The sequence below is a fragment of the Bacillus rossius genome (assembly GCF_032445375.1).
Source record: "Bacillus rossius redtenbacheri isolate Brsri chromosome 4 unlocalized genomic scaffold, Brsri_v3 Brsri_v3_scf4_2, whole genome shotgun sequence".
NCBI lineage: Eukaryota > Metazoa > Arthropoda > Insecta > Phasmatodea > Bacillidae > Bacillus > Bacillus rossius.
The window spans coordinates 18,109,851-18,130,574 of NW_026962011.1; the positions used below are offsets into that span (position 1 = coordinate 18,109,851).

The following is a 20,724-nucleotide window of genomic DNA, read 5'->3' on the forward strand; positions in this document are numbered from 1 at the left end:
GCGCAACCTAAATCCAGACTTTTTTTTAAACTACATGTGTTCTGGAGTGCCAACATCATTGTAGGTTTTATTATAATAACATTAACAGTAATTCTTGTGCTGACAGAGATAGAGCTATGTATTTTAATTAATTCAATTTATGATTTTGGATTCCTTTTGTTCCCTAGAATAAAAAAAATATGTGTGAGCTAAATCTTAATGTTTGAGAGTAATTTGTTTTATAATAATAGAAATGCCCATGTCCTATGGTATTATCACACACTCAAGCTTAATAAGGGAAGAATCCTGGCGCCCACAAATAGTAATAATATTCAGCACAATAAATAATGTCACTACACCCGTAAAAGCAAAAGTAGTGGAGAAACATATTAACCAGTTTCATATTAACAGGTAACAACGGATTATAATAATAAAAAGGAGTCATAGAGAAAGAAGGGACAGTGGCTATATCCTCGACAATACTTAAAAAAAAAAAACAATTTAGCACCACTAGCAGAACTAAACTAATTTTAAATAAATAATGTTAGCCACATACGTCCTGTTTCCGAATTTAAGTTTTCAATTTATATATATATATATATATATATATATATATATATATATATATATATATATATTCTAGGTCGAGTCTTATTAAGATGAATAAATGATGTACAAATGTGTAAAAGCTTATTTTTTTTTAGTACGCTGAAATTTTAGTCTAGTAAAGTTAAGTGAAATACCTATGATACGTATTATTTGAAATTTTTCTAAGTTTCAGAATATGATACATTTTTTTAATCCGTAAAATATTTTTTTTTCGTCAGAAAGAATGAAATAAAAAATAATTATAATGAACGTTTTGTACTCACCAACTAGTTTCACGCTAAAAAGCGTTAAAACACACGCCCAGACTTGCGCCATTCTGAACTGCACGATCTGTAGTTGTCGCTGTCCAGTCCGTCATAGGCCTCATCTAGCACTTCCTCTCGACCCGCCGAGACCGCCACCTGTCACACAAACACAAGCATCTCGTTTCAAAACCGCGCGTCACTTCAAGCAAAGGGAAATGAATATCCACACGCGTAATTTTCAGTTAAGTTAATGCATAATGACAAAAATTATTATTTTTAAACCATATAAAAATGTTCTGTGTATATAAATATTTCACGAATACAACTGCGAAATTCTGATGATAATTTCTAAAACATCAAAGCCAATATCCTTGTGTTCTTGAACAAACCCATGAAAAAAAAAAACTACAAATTAATTTAAAAAAAATTTTAAAATACTTTTCACTTTAATTACTTTGTAATGTGTAATGGGATTCATTTTGTTATTACTGAGAGCAAAATATATTTATACCCCTGTGAATAACTTGAGTTACTTTCTTCACCTATTGCCTGCAAAATTTTCATTAATGTCAACTATTTGGTAATGTCTGTTTGATTGTTTTACAGGTTTTTATTTTATTAGATCGCAAAATTTATTGTGTTATTTAAAAGTTTTATTTTTTCTAAATTTTGATTTTCAACGTAGGTTAACGTTTCTATTTTTACCACGCTGTATGTATGAATGAATGGACTATGTAATCTTTCCATTCAATTTCACCCACTTATCGACGTCCGATTGTGTTGAAATTTTGCTTACATGAAAAGAACCTCTGACAATGCAATATTTTGATAACTTAAGACCTATGAGTTAAGAGTTTGTTGGGGGGGGGGGGGGAGGTCAGAGGGTCAAATAAACCTCATTTCGAGCTATGGGTAATAACCATGCTTTTTGTGTATCCATGAGTTCAGGGCATGGTGGGAATTTGTACCGTGGTCGATGTCCCCTAGGTGGGGAGGCAATTAAAGACCCGCCAGACAAGTGTAACATCAAACATCGGTAACGAGCAAATTCATGGGTTCTCATGTCGCAAATACAACTATAATGCAAAACTCGGACACGAAATTTAAAGCATCATTCTTTCAAATATGGCTAATTGTGATAACTATATACGCAAATTGTGTTTTCAACTACATTTCTTGAAGCGAATCACACGGAGTTTCCGCACCCACCTCTATAATTCTCTGCCGGACTAGCTACGTCAACTATTGAATCATTTGATTAAAGGTCCAAAATTTTTAAACTATATAATGAAACGGCTCCGGTAAAAGCGAAAAAGACTTGAAACAACACTAAACCTCTGCTTTGGACCTGATATTCGTCATGGAATTTTTATTATAATACTGCTCACGTTGTTAGAATCAAACAAACAGGTATCGATTTCAAGTATCCCTTTGGCTTTGTGAACTTTGGTTCGCGCCGTCCACCGTAGAACGGCAGGACCTTGGTTGCACATTTTCCGTTTCTTTCACGAAATTACTCCGTCGTGTACCGGGAGTTGAGACGTTACACAGGGAGCGGTCGCTTGAGACGGAGTGCAGGACGATTTATTTTATTTATCGTGCGCGCGGATAAAATCGCAGCGACGAAGGACATTGCAACTGCCCGCCGATTTTCGGAACCTTGAAACGGTACGGTCTACGCACGTTTCTACCGCACCCCTACCCCGCATTTTCCTTTTTCACGTATCATACTGCACGTGAGACCTGGTGGAGAGGGGCTGTCTTATCAAATATTTTCGCGAGAGAAAAAAGAAATCGCCGCGCATCCATCTCGCAGAGTTTTCAATAAAAACATGAGAGCCCTCGTGATGGGCCTTGTGAGACGACGAGCACCCAAACCTCTCCTCTCATTCGTCGCCCCCTTCCCCCCTTCCTTCTTATTCTCTCCCTCTTGCGTTACGTACTTATGAATACAAATGCGAGAGCATACGTTAAGGCAGAGCGGAGGGGCACCTTCGGCCGGGTTTAAGAAGGGGAGGGTACGGAAGCGGCGAGGAATGGAAGGAATACCCGGATAAGTGAGTGCGCATATAAACACATACATAAAGGACAAGGAAGGGGCGGACAAGGATATTGCAAACACAGGAGGGGGGTTCCCCGGAAAAACTACGGCTGGACTTGCATGCCGTACGGCCCAGAAGGCAAGTGTAGTTGTTCGTTGAATAACGAGGGGAAACATACTATTCAGATCTGAGTTCTTGCATTATTTTTTCCCCCTTTTGTAAAAGTGAAAGCTAGGTAAGGTTAGGAGTGTTACGTAAATAAATTTCTCGCAACAAAGAATTTTTTTTCGAGGTAACTTGATTAATTTAAATGTAGGTAAATGTGTCTTAAATGAAAGGTGGGTTAGTTTAGGTTAGTTCATTTACATTAATGATGCTTAGATATCGTTATATACGTATTGTAATGATCGAAAACATTGGTTCTTTAGTATTTTTCCCCCGAGAGGGAAATTTTTATATCGTCCAATGAATAGTAACAAAAATTTAGTTTGGTTGGTTTGAACGAGTAAAATTTAAAACATTCTAAAAAATGTTATAAAAAGTAATTTGAATGACGATTTTTTCATTCCAACGGCGAAGTTGCACGAGCGAGCGATGAACTTTCGGATATGTTCGGAGACTGATCGGAGGTTAGTGAATCGTAGGGTACACCTTCACAATGCGATTCACATGGCGCCTTCTCGCTCCCAACGACGCCGCGGGTTTACGACCTGCTACGTACGACGTGTTCCTGCTGGACTCGGGGGAAGCACGTCACGCGGCTACGCGCAGAACGGCGTAAAATAAGACGTGACGCCTGTAACTTACCGCGTGCTCGTAAATAATGCTTCACGAGCCTCATTTGCATTGGACGAGTCTACTGGCTGCTCGTTGGGAGGTAATACTCGTGGAATCGTCAGTTGCTAGCTCAGTGAGTTTGATTACTACCGGTTCAGAAAAATTTTTGGTACCATCAAAAATATGTTGAACATTTCTCTAAGCTCTAAATAGACAAGTGAAGATAAAAAGCTTTCTTACTTAGTTAAATTTTCAATTATTCTGCAACTCTCCTTGCCCTTCCAGAACAAGAACAAGTAACGTCAAGTAACGTCAAGTGACGTCAAGTGACGTCAAGTGACGTCCCCAACACCCTGTGGACGGTAACTGGCAAAAATTAGAAAATTATTTACTTAATTTATTTCGTGCAGAAAAAATGCCGACCCAAACACCGCCCAAGATTCAAGTGGAGGGACAGTTAAAAATATTATCAGAGTATCCCAAAGCAGACATAAAACGTGAGCGGACTACGTTCACTACACAAGACCTTAAGTAGGGATATGCTAAAAAAAAAAATGAACAAAATACAAATTAACGCAAGCGTATTTTGAACGCCTTTAAAGATCTTACACACATTTACAAATGACTTGATCAACTTCCTGTATATAAAAAAAGACTTGTCACGCAAAATTACGCTGTTTATTAAAAATACGATGTATAGAAAGTAAACATGCAATAAAAAAATATAGGCGAAAAAACCTTATTTAAATAGTTCAATAAAAATTATTGGCCAATATGAACTTTATCACTGAGCAGTGGATACTGTAGGGCCGCGACGTCTTGGCGTGTCGTTTTGCGGGGAAGCGGGGAAGAGTAAATGAGAGGGCAAGCAGCTGCGAGCGCACATCAGCCGCTATGCGGATCATAGCAAAAACATCAGGCGCCACGCTCTCAGTCTGAATTGAACAATGGAGCCCGACGCAGGACATCCAAGATACAATAAAGTAATACATAGTGGGGAGAGGGGAATTATAAGTAGTGTAATCCAGTGTTGTGATGAAAAAGCTGCCAACAAATGTCTGCTAGTACCTCTTGCAAAAGCAGCCAAAAGAGCTGCGTGATACACAGGTATAGGCCTAAGCCAAAGATCAGTTTCGCGCATCCGAAAATACAACATAGAGACGCCAAATAAAAAACAAATAAACCAGGAAAAAAATGGTAATTATAACTTTAAATAATAATACTTACATTATAAATTTCCCCCCGTATTTTCACCCGAGGTTTGTTTTTTTTGCATTTGGCAATTTTCCAGACTTTCTGCACCGCTTGTTAGAATATTTGTTAGCTACAAGTGTAGCCGATATTGCTACCCGAGGATGGTTTGTTAGAAATATGGTTTTCGGCCCCCTCGAAATGACTAATGCTTCTTTCAGACTGCTATCATGGAAAAAATACCAACCCGAGTGCATAAAAGTGGTAAGGTTCTTGACGTGCGTGAAAGTGTCATGTCGATCGTCTTCACGTTTCAGCCAAACCAAATGGAAAAGAAAGCATCAGCGAGGGAGTTAGCTGCAAGTCTTAATTAATTGTGTTTCCTACAGCAACCCACAATATATTACAAATTTAGTTCTTAACTTTTAAAGTATTGTATATCTATGTTTAACTATGTTTAACAAAGCTGCTCAGTCGAGCAAATAGTGCACTACCTTTTAATAATAAATTACCATAAAGCATTATCGCATCTTTGTATCATTAAGATCTGCGCTGTGTTGCACCGTACGTGAGATTGTTCTCGACCAATGTTTTCGGAACGGCATGAAGACTTCCAGGCCATTGCTATCTGCTGAGCAGGCAAGGCGGGAGGTGTCGATTACAAGGTCGCTGAGCTCTAGGGAGTCGACCCGCCAAGACGTCGCTAGACAGAATCAAACTAAAAAAAAGTTAATAGAGTTATTACTATTCTTTAATAAGGGAGGTAAGATATTTAATATAAAATAAGGAAAGGTCGAAACAATCGTCACTCAATACTTCGTAAGCACAAACCACAGCGATTGTGTGGTTAATTCGAACCCACGACCTTCGCAATTTGAGCGTGATGCGTACGCGTTCACGACCACCAGAGTAAAAACCTTTTTTCAAAATGGTTGGACTATATACTCTTTGTTCTTGCTACGCCCAAAAATTCTAAATGTTGATAATTATGCCGAACCTTTGAACGTCTCATTTAATTACGGCTTGCCTCCCCTTTTTAAGATATTGGGATTGTCTTTGCTAGCTCAGTACAGTAGTGAGTTAAATGTTAAAGAGTAAACTGGACGCAGCAGCTCGTAGAAATGGGCGCAGCAAATTTTTGACACGCTTTTCACTAAAAAAAAAAAAAAAAATAAAAGAAAAGTGTTTAATAAAATCATGTCCCTACGAACTCACGTGGTAAGGCTTTCCCAAATCACGCCTTTAAAAAAATACGTGATTAATAAAGACGAATCACAATTTTAAACACCCACTTGAGTTTAAAAAAAAGCACCGAGTCGGTAATCCAGTGCTTCGGGAATCACTATAATCTTGGAGGTCAAATCACAATCCATTATGGTTTCGTAAAAACTGCATTCTTTTTTACCGACTGCATTTCATTGGGGCTGTCCGAAAAATCTAGCAGGTCATTAGCAGACAGGTAGCCAAAAACCAAATCAGCGTGAAAATTAACGTGAATTACCCATCACAGCCCGGTACTAATAAATTACGAAACCGTCAGTACAACTCGTACACGTGGCAAATAGTTAAATTCACGCACTGAGGACAGGCTTGTGAAAGTCGCTGCCAGTATCGCGGTGTCACTGGTAAAGGGCGTTGCAGCTGTTCTCGTTACCACGTGTTGCGTTGTCGGGGCCTTCGACGTGCTGGCCAGCGCACAGCTCGTGACGTCATGTCTCGCAGAGCACCGGCTCGTAACAGCCGCGGCTCGCACGTCCGTGTCTCGTAACAGCCGCAGTTCGCACGTCCGTGTCTCGTAACAGCCGCGGCTCGCACGTCCGTGTCTCGTAACAGCCGCGGCTCGCACGTCCGTGTCTCGTAACAGCCACGGCTCGCACGTCCGTGTCTCGTAACAGCCGCAGTTCGTACGTCCGTGTCTCGTAACAGCCGCAGTTCGCACGTCCGTGTCTCGCAACAGCCGCGGCTCGCACGTCTGTGTCTCGTAACAGCCGCAGTTCGCACGTCCGTGTCTCGTAACAGCCACAGTTCGCACGTCCGTGTCTCGCAACAGCCGCGGCTCGCACGTCCGTGTCTCGTAACAGCCGCAGTTCGCACGTCCGTGTCTCGTAACAGCCGCAGTTCGCACGTCCGTGTCTCGTAACAGCCACGGCTCGCACGTCCGTGTCTCGTAACAGCCGCAGTTCGCACGTCCGTGTCTCGTAACAGCCGCAGTTCGCACGTCCGTGTCTCGCAACAGCCGCGGCTCGCACGTCCGTGTCTCGTAACAGCCACGGCTCGCACGTCCGTGTCTCGTAACAGCCGCAGTTCGCACGTCCGTGTCTCGCAACAGCCGCGGCTCGCACGTCCGTGTTTCGTAACAGCCGCAGTTCGCACGTCCGTGTCTCGTAACAGCCGCGGCTCGCACGTCCGTGTCTCGTAACAGCCGCAGTTCGCACGTCCATGTCTCGTAACAGCCGCGGCTCGCACGTCCGTGTCTCGTAACAGCCGCAGTTCGCACGTCCGTGTCTCGTAACAGCCGCGGCTCGCACGTCCGTGTCTCGTAACAGCCGCAGTTCGCACGTCCGTGTCTCGCAACAGCCGCGGCTCGCACGTCCGTGTCTCGTAACAGCCGCAGTTCGCACGTCCGTGTCTCGTAACAGCCGCGGCTCGCACGTCCGTGTCTCGTAACAGCCGCCGTTCGCACGTCCATGTCTCGTAACAGCCGCGGCTCGCACGTCCGTGTCTCGTAACAGCCGCGGCTCGCACGTCCGTGTCTCGTAACAGCCACGGCTCGCCCGTCCGTGTCTCGTAACAGCCGCAGTTCGCACGTCCGTGTCTCTTAACAGCCGCAGTTCGCACGTCCGTGTCTCGTAACAGCCGCGGCTCGCACGTCCGTGTCTCGTAACAGCCGCGGCTCGCACGTCCGTGTCTCGTAACAGCCGCGGCTCGCAAGTCCGTGTCTCGTAACAGCCGCAGTTCGCACGTCCGTGTCTCGTAACAGCCGCGGCTCGCACGTCCGTGTCTCGTAACAGCCACGGCTCGCCCGTCCGTGTCTCGTAACAGCCGCAGTTCGCACGTCCGTGTCTCGTAACAGCCGCGGCTCGCACGTCCGTGTCTCGTAACAGCCGCAGTTCGCACGTCCGTGTCTCGTAACAGCCGCGGCTCGCACGTCCGTGTCTCGTAACTGCCGCGGCTCGCACGTCCGTGTCTCGTAACAGCCGCGGCTCGCACGTCCGTGTCTCGTAACAGCCGCGGCTCGCACGTCCGTGTCTCGTAACAGCCGCAGTTCGCACGTCCGTGTCTCGTAACAGCCACGGCTCGCTTCTCCCTCCTCGACTCGAGTCCGCGCGGCGAGCCACTGTTGCTCGTGACGTCACTCGCCTCGGCGGTCGCGCTCCCAAGTGGCAGTTGCATGCAACAACGGACCCGCAAACCTAAATTACTAAAGCCCACAAATTCAGCTTACAATATATCAAAATATTAAATAATGAATTTTTAAAAATTGGTTGTCTGTAAAGTCAGTTTACGGACGATAGTTTAACGCGACGTCATAACAAAACATTGATGAAATTATTGCATACTTTTAAGACTAAAATTGAATCATTTTTATTGAATTATAACTATTTTGTATGGATACAACGAAGGAGTGAAATGAAATCTACAATTTAATTGATAAATTTACTTAAATTTGCACTCATTAATTCAAATATGTTTATTACTTTAACGAAAAAAATATTTAAACTATAACTTTTATACATGTTTGCTATTTAACTTCTTCCAATCTGTGTTATTCTGTTAAGGATAGGACGATGATAGGAAAATTAGGAAACGAATGGGAGTGTTTCAAGTTTAATGTGCCTCGAATAAGTCAAATCAATGGTTGTTTCAATCAAGTGGAAGAGAGATAGTTGCGGCGCAAGCGTACAATGAGCGTAATGGGACACAGCGTGACGGTACAATGTGCGTAACGGGACACAGCGTGACGGTACAATGTGCGTAACGGGACACTTTTTCGTGCGTGCAGCCGGCGTTCATCGATTTATTAGACGTTGTTACTTCAATAAAATTACAACCTATTTATATATAATTACGTTAATAAAAGAATTTATAAAAGGGGAAACAAGCTTTTACAATTATATGGGCCCGAAGGTAAATCGCACATTAAATGGCTGTATGGCCACAATTGGTACATGATTGGGTACCGAAAGTGTAAAACATAACGGCTACATGCGCGCACAAGTAAAATTGTTACTATTATTTTAGGATGTTATCTTCTAGCTGTTATTATTTATTTATGATATCTGAAGCAGTAAAACTAAAAAAAAATATTGTGTTCCCTAGGTTAATTATATTTCTAATGAAATGCGTATTTTAATAATTTTTCTTAAAATAACTGAAATATTGTGTGTCTGCATATATTTAATCATTTCACACTTAAATTTTTGTATAAAATAATTAAGTAAGGTCACGGAAATATTTCCTTTTGATCCACGATGGAAATCTAAGCCTATCACTACTTTTAAATGCGAGGACAACATAGCAAACCAGCAAAATCACTTAGAACCAGCAACCATATCAAAAATTCCCTTCGAAGCATCTTGCGCTTAGTAAGTGTGTTTTTTTTTTTAAATTCTATTTGGTATAGTTTAACGTTGCATTATCATGCACAGAGCATTAAGGTGGTTGGACCTCCAAGATTATAGTGGTTCCCGAACCATTGGATTACGAATCGGTGCTTGTATTTTTAACTCAAGCTGTTGGGTGTATAAATCGAGCCCATGACCTTCGCAATTTAACCATGACCCGTAAGCGATCACGACCTCCAAGTAAAAACCATTCTCAAAATCTTCTTTGTTCTTGCTGTGCCAAGAAGATTTAAATGTGAATAATTATGCCTAACCTTTGAACGTTATCATTTAATTTCGGCATGACTCACCTCTTTAAGAAATTATACAGTAAATATGTGCTCAATAAATTCATCTCCTCCTTCTATTCACATTTATTAAAACGAATATGCTCATTAAAAGTAACATTTAGAAAATTAATTTTGTATTCAATACTCTATTCCTCTTATAACAACGCAATATATGTAACTAACCGTTAAAATCTAATGCTGAGCTTGTTAAACAAAAATCATGCAGTTTTCTAGCACTTGAGGACAAAGACCCGAAATACATAACGCAGACAGGACCACGACGCACGCCAGGTTCGGAGCTGGCTGGCGGCCCCGCACGGACATTGACGTCACGCGCCGTCCACTGACGTAAGGCATGCCACGCGTGCCTGGCCGGATTACTAGGGACGTCGCTACCCTCCCCTCTGCCGCTCCACTCGCACCGTTCCGTCTCAGGCCATTGTCAATGACCCTTTTAGCGGCCTGGGAATTATGTGGGTTTCCTGAGGCCGCCGCGTGGAGTGGCGCGAATAAACACCGCCTTTCTGGACCTTTTTGGGCGTCGGGTCGGTCCAAAGTGACGCGACTCTTCCAACTCTACCCCCCTTCAGTCGGTTCCAGAAAGTCTGCCAAGAGTATAAAAGCAGCGACGCCGGCCTCTGCGAGAGTTCCGAGCGAAGAACGAAGAGCGGAGCAGCGGAGAGAGTATCTCCCCCCCCCCCCCCCCCACCACCGGGGAGTGATTTTGGCGATACCCGTGCGATCAGAGAGAGATGAAGAGGGCAAGTGGCCCTTGCTGAGTGAACCAGACCTATCGGGAGGCGAAACCTGCGAGTGAAGGCCTGGCGAGCCAGCCGAGTGCGACGAGCGATAGTTGGGGACTGTGCTGCGGCGCGGTGTGAGTGACTGTGCGAAGGAAGCGGACAGAGCGAGCCACTGTCGAGTCAAGCTCCAGTGGAAAGTTATATTGTTTCTATTACCAGTGTAAGACCTATTGTTGTGGACAGAGATCTTGAGCGCATTAATTAAATTTATGGTGTAGACTTTAGTAATAAATAAAACTGAACCAACTAATTCGGCTATACCTTACTAGCACAGTTTTCTCTCCACATTCTACTCGTAACAATATGTATATTTTATTATTTTAGTTTGACAACCTATTAAGCTTGTTTATATGCCAACATAAGATCATCTATAATGTATATAAATTTTACTCCGGTCTGCGTTTGTTTTTTTGAAGTTTTGATTTTTACTGCAGAAAATTAGAAATTTTTATAACCATACTTTATTCCCCTACGGTTGAACTAGTTTCACCATCCATGCTTCTACTGAAATCATCCAGCCTATTTAAACGGGACGCAAAATTGTTTCATCTCCAGGGTAGTTCTCGCTGACGGAAGGTTACAAATCATATCTTGCGCACCACCGGGATATTTAGCACAAAATAATATGCGTCATTTTCGTAATATATATTTACCTAAATCAAAGTACCTAGCAATAAATTTCCGGTCGACGCCACTAGTTTATAGCCGCGTCATTTACATACGCAAATGATCGCCATATCTTTCCAAATATCCGATAGATTACTGACGGAATATTAACACCGTTTCTTTTTTTGCCGTCAATTTCACTGTGATTATAAAAAAATACCTCATTTATTTACAACGTCCGGCATTGAGTTCGCTTTCACGTGACTTTTTAAGCGTTAATTACGGACCGTGTTCAACCACCGCAGTAGCATAGGATGGGGGGTAGAGATAATTCTGTCGGGTCTACTCCCCATCACTTAATGTACAACTTTTAAAATTAAAAATAAAATCCGAAGAGTAAAACTTTGCATTGGTTACAACTTTGAAAGTGACCAGCGCGTATCGCATAACTTGTAAGGTTTATAATAAATTTTATTACCAATAGACAATATACTCTATGAACTCATATGCCTAACTACAACAAAATTAACTTGGACGGTAATTTAGAGCATGAAAAATGTAAATGTGACCAATAATAATCACCCATATATACTTATATCATATAACTCTAAATGCGTTGGTGCAATTTTAATACCAGAAATTTTATGTACCTACGTTTATAAAAGATTCCTTTGCAAACCAGTTGCCAAAAAAAATAGTTTTTAATACCGCAAGAAAGTTATTGTAACTTTATATAGCACATGGATAAAGTTATTTTTACTTATTTGAAATACGTTTTTTGAGATTGTACTAAGTACCTATTTATTACGAAAATTGGCGGCTAATTCTATATCTTAGTTGATGTTTCATTCAAATTTTAATTTTCTTAAAACCACACAAAAGATTATCTTTTAAAATAATTTAACTTCGATAGTTTTATTGTGCTTACTAATGTGCTTAGTTAATACTGGAAAGGTATTCAGGAAAAGGTTCTCAAATAACTTAACTAATGTAGGAACTGGGGCAACAAGAATCATAGCCCGGGTAATAATTCGAATCCAGGAAAACGCCGAACACTTTTTTTAGTGATAGAGTTGTCATTATGTAAATGCAATAATATGTGTAATTTTACAAGAATATTTTTGTTTCATTTACAAAAAAAATATTCATTGTATCGTCCTGGTGCTCGGGCCTCAGAAATTATGCCATCATACCTAACCCCGCCCCCCTTTCCAACCGTTCCCTTCCCGGCTAAATAAATTGAAATTAGTGAGGTAGGTAGGTAACTGCTCCCTGATGATGGCGACTGCAATGTCGACCGAAACGCCGGTGAATTATTCGCCAAGGACACGGCTACAACCCAGAAGCCAAGCTACATTATTTAATTCATCAACTCTCGTTACTGCTGGGGTTTAGTTATTAATTCAATCCAACCTATTCCTTATAATAACAATTTACATAGCGTGCGACACTAAATCCAGTTGTTTGTAAGTTTGTAAGAAGGGGATGCGCTAACCATCAAAAGGCGCCTAAATATACTAGAACATTTGAATAACTATGCGCTCTCTTAACGATGTAACATAATAAAAAAATTACTATAGTTGTAAAATCAGTTAGCAGGCTTGAGATGTTTTTTGGCATCTGTAAATTACGCCTATGTTCTCTGGGTGGCACACTCTGTGTAGCTTGCAAGTAAAGCTTCGGAAATTTACGAAGAAAAAAAATTGGCAGTTTTCCAAACCGTTTTAATTGAGCACTTTTACATTTCTAATCTCTTTAAAGTGTTGCTACTGTCAGTGAAGAAAGGGAGCAAGGGATTGGTTTTGCTTACTACCCGTACATAATTGATTTCCATGTTTTATAATATATATATATGTATATATATATATATATGCAATGATAATTATATTTGCTCTCATGAAAATAACATTCTCGCATAAGTACGTTTAATTTTTTTTATATAAATCCTGAATCGTGTTTTTATTTTTTAGCCCAATCCAAAGCTGCCCTGCAATCGACCCTCACTGTCTGAAGATTCCTAACCCCTGCTGCAGCGTAGCGTGACGCGACTTGCGGCCTTGTTCTCCCGCGACGCGATAAAAGATGTCTCGTGGCGCCGCGAAATCCAGAGATTGCTTTCGGCCTGTAGAGCTGCGAAGGCACGCGCCGACTTTTCCCCTCACCCTTCTTCAACGTCGCTTCACTTCCCCTCCCACGCATGGCGTCCTCCTGCTTCCCCTCATTCCCTCCTTCGACAATCCCTCCCTCCCCCTTCGCTGGTCCAGTGTCTCCGACCGCGTGACGTAGCGTTTATTGGATTCATCGTGTCCGCGTCCCGGCGCGCGCGGACAAAAAAGGCCAACTGGCTCCCTCCCTCCCTCCCTCCCTCCCTCCCTCCCTCTCTCGGTCCAGTCAAACACCACCCCTCATCTCCCCTCGCCACATCCCTGTTTCGCGACACCCTCTGGAAACCGCACGCCCGCGGTTGTCCGATGTTCTCCGCCTCCTGCGCGGAGGGACATTCCGCCGCGTCTGACGAGACGCGTGTCTGGTATACCAGGGCCCTGGTTAAAAATGGCCACCTTTTTTTTTCTTTTTTTTCTTTTCGAGAACGCTGCTCCGGTATTTTCCTTTGTCCCGGTTACGTTTCACTCAAATGTTACGTGAATGTATAAATGGACGTTTCCCAATGCCAAAGAGAGCCAACAGAAACAACTAACGACGCAACATATTTTAATACAAAAAAAACACACACACACACTAAAATAAACAAAAAAACTGCAAATTTGTAAATTCGCATGCGAATGAGGTTTCGAGGCCTAGAATCTGTCTTTTCTTTGAGCCGAGACGGGTCAAAACGGGAAGCGAGGACATAATACAGGAGTGTAAAAACAACTGTGGTATTCGTAAAAAAAAATTAATATCACATTTTGACCTAGTTATTCCACCTTGTTATATATATTACTAGTATTATAATTGTGAAAGTTTGGGGGTTTGAATGTTTATTTCTCTATCACGTTCATTTCCGGGATTAACTCACAGACTACATATAATTATAAAATTCCCTCCCTAATGGAGTGGAAAAAAAGGGCAAAATTCTGTTTTACAATATAAATTCATAGGAGGTAAGTAAGTAACAGACATACAAACAATCAATCTTCATGTCCGCCACACGGTCATATAGGCATGGAGCTAGGAACTGTCAGGGAAGCTGTGGCGTAGTTGAAGTCACGCTTTAACCTCGGCATCGCCATTTTGTTACATCCAAAATATTGCAGAAATAGTGCTTGATAACGACATATTATGGTAAGTTAAGTATTAATTAGAATCTCCGTCGTTAAAAAAACAGTCACGTTCATAAAAAAAATTAGTCATTTAAAACTTTTTCCACAATGCAAACACTACACTTGAGCCAATAATTTGGGCGTCTAGCCAACATGGCGCAAAATTAATGTAAAGAAGAAAAACTTACCATGTAGTTATGAGAACTTGTCCTCCCCCTGGTCATAATTAGGGACACCTGTATTTCGCGAATACATTACGTGTCAAGGTATTTCACAAAATATTGTAGCTATTCTCCTGTGGTTATTGGCTGAGGTCGGTGAGAGGTGTCGTCCCGCTCTTGACGGGGGCCAATGAGAATGTGGTCACCGTACTGCTGCACGCTCACAATTTGCCATGACTCTTAAAAAAAGCTACAGTGTTTTGTGAGATACCTTGACATGAAATGAAATCGCGAAATACAGGTGTCCCTAGTCATAATGCCAGGTCTGGCCAATTACTCTCCTTCTCCTTGGCGAGGCCCGTCGCTCAGTGAAGCTCGCGGCGGCTAGCGAACTAACGGCGCTAACACCAGTTTATTTTTTTGAATTTCCTCAATTCGCCCTGAATTTGAAACGCGCTATCGTTTGTTGCGTCCGTCACGTCTTGCCTAGGGGTTAAGTACCTGCCTTCGCACAAAGTGAAGTTGAAGGTTAGCTCTCCCGGTATTGCTGATGCGAAACCTTGAAGCACGGAGATTGTGCAATGGTATCAGGCTGCGCATCACAGAGCTGGGGAGAAACATACTCTCACGGACCGGAGTAGCTAAAGGAGAGAGCATGTTGATTCCCCTCATCCCTTTAATGCTCAATAATTTGCCATTACAATTTTAAGAGGTTGCATTTCCCGCTAAAGTTAGCAATTACAATGACAGTAAGTCCCAGGCCAAAACATTGAGATGGGCAGGAATTCATTTTGAGCATTTCATGCTTCTCATGTGGCCAACTCTATGTAAGTTGTTAAAAACTATCGAGTGCCCAAAACTTATACATGCTGGTGGAAAAATAGTAAATTTTAAAATCATTTCTACAGAAAAATAGTGCTTTAAATTGTGAGTGTCAATGTAAATTCTGCGACTTTACCATGTCAGGGAAGCACAAAACTCAGACTTACCTATCTTTTTTTATAATTCACTTTCCTTCTCTATTATACATTCCCTACCTTATCAAACTTTAAAGTTCACAACAGACGAAGTTGTGGACAAACGCGTGTTTTAAAATTAGAAATTAATTTAAACTAAATTTTTTAAAAAGGCTTACACATAACGGCTTTAGTAAATATCATTATTAAACGGTTATGTTATTAATTAATTATTTTATACACCTGACCATTTATTGTGTCTATTTCTTTAGTAAAAAATGTTTGGAATAAATCACATAATTTTCATGCAATGGCAAACTATCAGCATACGCTGATACAGAGCGAGCGAAGTCGCGTGTTCTTAGCTATTATATATATTCACCATTTATTTAATTCTAACTTCACATCACATTTTTAAACATTATTTTTATCTATTGCCCTAATTTTAACAAAATAATGTTAAAGGACTTACAGTGTGCAAAAACAATAATAAAAAAAGACTTTAAGGGAACGAATATTTAAAAAGTTTATACTTTTTAAATATTAAGCAAGAATCTCTCACTTACAGATAATTTTTAATTTGTTAAAAAAAAAAACTATTTTATAGAACGCTAAAAATATTTGTTAAGGTCGAGTCTTTAGCTGTAGTAATGTTTTTTACGTTGACTAACGTGCAATTCTCTACGAACGATAGCTATTCAGACCGATATAATGTTAAATTTCATGCACCGAAAGCCATTTAGCCACGGAGACTGCCATCAATGCGGTTTTTAGATTCAAGTCTTTTAAATAATTTAAAATTTAATTTATACTTCATTAGGCACGTTTGAGATTGAAAGTTTAGTTTGCAAATAAAAGCGCACGCACACTGCTTAAAGGAAGATTTGACATTTCGAACTTCACCGCGCAGGCGCGTTTATGCTATGCCCATAAGCCGGAAGGCGCCCAGACAGCGGACCCACGTGTGGCAGCATTCATGAATATCCGGCGACGTACGAAGCCTAGTGGTGTGCCAAATGAAGCTCTACATTACTAAAAACAAAAAAAAATACTAATATATGATTAACCACGAAAACTGTGTTTGAAACAAACATGAATTCAAAGATATTTATTCCAGTTGCATGGTCTTTTTTTAATATTTCGAACGCTGCACAATCTTCCATTCAATTTATGAAATGGAAAGTCACCTTTTTAAACTATTATAAGTGCGTTCAACTTAGAAAAAATATATATATATATATATATAATTTTAACGCATGTAGGCCTTACATAATTTCAAACATTTTTTTTTTAATTTGAAATATTAGGGAAATTGCGGTCCGCGAGCTTCCTTTTTTTCCTTTATTATATATATATATATATATATATATATATATATATATATATATATATATTGGTCTCGCTCAACCCCACGTGCAAAGAGTCTGCTTCACGGACAGAGGGAGACTGCCACAAATCTCTCGCTTGCCGCCGTAGTGGATTCTGCTCCGCGTGGGAGGTTCCCCCATCCCCCTCATTCGCGAAGCTTCTTGAGCGAGGGGGGGGGGGGGGGACTGGTTGAGGAGGAGGAGGAGGAGCAGGAGAGAAGAAGGGAGGAAGGATTCCGCCCCATTTGACGCGGAAACCCGGGCTCTTCCGCCGGCGCGCTCTATTACCTCATATCCGGTTCCCGAGCGCCGAGCTGTCCGGACAGGGACCGCGCGCCAGCTCACTTCCCGCGGGACAGCGGCAGGCAGAAGCTGGGAGCCTTACGTCATTGGTATCCTCAATCATCTTGTCTCCAAAAATTTCGTATTTTTCTCACTATTTTTTAAATATACTGAAAATATAACCAGCGTTACATGTTTATAAATTATTTTTTAAATATTAATTAGTGAATATCTTAGATGTCGTTGTACGGCATTTGGTAGGAGTAATTTCTGTGAAAATGGAACGGAAGTCGATGAACAGAAATGTAACACGAAGATGACGGGCACACGTGTAGCAACGTAAACCCGAATTATAGTCACTTTCGTAAACAACGGGGTACAGACCAAATGTATTGGTGTTACAAATGGAACTTTATGATAGTGAAACTACCCTGGAATATATTTGGTAAACTTAAATAGTCATAGCAAAAAAGTAATCCTAAATTTAAAAAAAAAACGTGATAAAAATGGCAAAACAATGTAATAATACTTATTCTCATTCAAAATTCCTAACAGCCTTAGTAGCACAGTATTAGAGAGTGCACTTGTTAACCTCAAGGGACATGGTTCAAATATCGTTTACTGGGATTTTTTTTAAATTTTTTTGACAGCATAATATTAATATTGAATAATCCCAATAAGTTTAAAGTTTGTTTATTATATAGTTAAGAAGATATTTCAGCCTTTTAAGCCAAAACAAATATACAAACATAAAGTTACTGTTAAAATATGTACCTAAGAAAGTTTCTGGTTTCTGGTATTTGAAAAGCGAACAGTTTAATTTTTAAGTTTATTTGTCAAGCTCGGATTTATTTTAAAGACTTTCACGTTTAATTTTTTGTCAAAGCTTCGTATTTTAAGCTTATTTGCAACATAAACAACATGAAAACACACGAATTTGCTCTTTACCGAGATTAGATGTTTACACATCACTGGTGATTACTGTAAGACGCGCTCACATTTTTTAAAATTTATATATATTTATTACATCCCCATCATAAACTAAGAGCATGTAGTCGTGTTGTATACAGCTTAAAATTAATCGTTTGAGTGTATCCTTTGACGTTTATTACTTTTTTTTGAATACCATTCTTAAAAAAATATTGGATTTCTCAAAATCGAAAAAAAAACTTATGTTTTTAGGATTTTGGTACAACCTACTTTTTCATGAATTAAACACAAAATGGCTAAACATAAACGATTAATTTAAAACTATACTCAACACGATTACATCCTCTCAGTTAACGCTAAGGTTAAAATAAAAATTTTACTTTAAGTTTTTAGAAACTATTAATAAATACTTTAAAAAATATTTAAACCTTTATAAACATTTAATGTTAGTATTGTTGGAAATTAATTTATATATAAAATTTAAAAAAAAAACACGAAATTATGGAAGAAAAATAATTAAGGATACTAACCCCTTAAATGTACGTTTCGAGTCTATGTTAAGAGGCCACTCCAGTGTTTCAGGGGCACTACGCAACCCGCGTTAACCTCATAAGATTCAATGCTATTTTCATTTTGCTTATAACTTATTAACTAATATAGATTTCGAAATGATGCTTGCTTGATATCTAAGACAACGATGCTCTTATCAAAGCCCCTTTCTTTAAAAACGTGCATTAATTATGGTTCAAACCTAGACAATACACTTATACATATTAGTAAAGATTAGTATAAAACGATAATTTATGCACGTTTTTGAAGAAAGGGGCTTTGATAAGAGCATCGTTGTCTTACATATCAAGCACGCATCATTTCGAAATCTATATTAGTTAATTAGTTACAAGCAAAATGAAAATAACATGGAATCTTATGAGGTTAACGCGGGTTGCGTAGTGCCCCTGAAACACTGGAGTGGCCTCTTAAGGGCTCCGCCTACCTGGGCACACATACAGTGTGCAGAGCTTTTTTTTTTAAAAAAAAAAAGAAAAACTTGAAGCTATCCGAATGATATATGTTTACGCAAAACACATTTATGAATACGCTAAGGACGAATAAGTTATCATGTTATTTGGGTTTTAAATTGTATTTTAGGGGAGCTTAAAATGGTGTTTTAGAGATGAAACGCCCAGTACAGATTCTTGAAAGAACTCAAGGGACTGGCAATTCCTCCTTTGTCTTAATTTAGCCGCCGTGTAATGTTATTTTAACCGCTCAAATCTCATATGTAGTTGTCCTAGCACGACGAGAAAACTGCGCGCCAGTTCGCATTCTTGCGCTTAGAGGCGACACCGCACTAGAAGCACCAGCGAGCGTCACACTTATGATTCCACCTCACCAAATCAAATAAACCGCTGGCCAAGTCGGCCCTAAAAGAAGAAGAGATAAAACAGCAAAATATGGATAATTTTTTTGTAGGAGATATTTAGCCCCCAATTTTTTTTTAAGTTTCAATACTTAGCTACGTTAAGGCATGACACATAATTAATTGAAATGCTTGCAGTAGATAGACTGTTGCTTAAAGCAGTTTAACCTGTGAAGTCATGGGTGGTAATTATTGAATATATATTTTTGGAATGCTTACAAATGTAATATACATATGTACTCGGTTACGGTCTATAGAACTTCATGATTCTGCGATCCTTGCCTTAACGAAAATCATATTGGAATATTAAACGATTAAAAATGTTGTGGCACAGAACGATTTGAGATCAATATTTCTTTTTTCGGTTCCTATCTCTCCCCCTTAATGTAGCGCGCTCCCACAACGAGCGCCGCGTGCGGTGGTGACGTAATAGCTTAGAAATATTAGTTTGGAAGTGACTCTTCTTGTCAGTCGACACGATGAGTCGGGGCGATGACTCATCGGTACGTAACAAAAAAAATACAACGCAGCAGTGGGACTCTCGTTTGGGTAAGAGGGGAAAGAGGAACATTGTGCGCCCCACTCCTCACTCTCCGGCAGGCGTTAGAGAAGAGTCGTTAGTGCTGCATTTTTCGTCTTGCGGGAAAAGACAAAACGTTTTCTCTTCCAAAAATTAAATTCTAATACAATTAGAAATGTAAATTTGTGTATAGACAATTTTAGTAGCGTGTGCTTTTACCATGGTATCGTGTACTTTATTGTTTAGTTTGACGTTCGAGTGGCTGATTGAAAGGCGAAGTTTTACTTCTAACGCGTATGGCAGCTATGCATAAATTATGTATATTTTTTAAATTATTTTAGACATTTACGCTAGAGGTGGAATATGTTTTGCATGTGACGTCAGAGAGCTCCTAGCCTATACGACGGAAGTGAAATAATTAATTTATGATCGAAATAATATTTTTTTTTTCACGTGAAAACATTGATAGTCGGTCGAACTTTCTTGTGTGACAATATACCGTCAGATTTGAATCACTAATAACTACGAGGCTAGCACAATGCGTCAAAAATGTTTGAGCCCACGACAGATGGATCATGTCTGTGCGTGTTTGTCGCGCAGTGTTTGTTTCGCCCGTGACGTCATCGTACCAGCGTAGACACATGCGCGTTGAGTGTTGCGAATTAGCTTAGTGAAAAGT

The 20,724-nt window shown here is 40.2% G+C and overlaps 1 protein-coding gene across 1 annotated transcript in view; it reads right to left on the bottom strand.

Moving 5' to 3' along the window:
* The window catches only part of LOC134542320 (lachesin), a 588,254-nt gene that overhangs the window by 261,502 nt on the left and 306,028 nt on the right, over positions 1-20,724 (bottom strand). The window contains exon 3 of the mRNA XM_063386470.1: positions 852-989. Coding sequence (XP_063242540.1) covers positions 852-903 — 52 coding nt within the window. The 5' untranslated portion in view covers positions 904-989. The remainder of the gene's footprint in view (positions 1-851; positions 990-20,724) is intronic.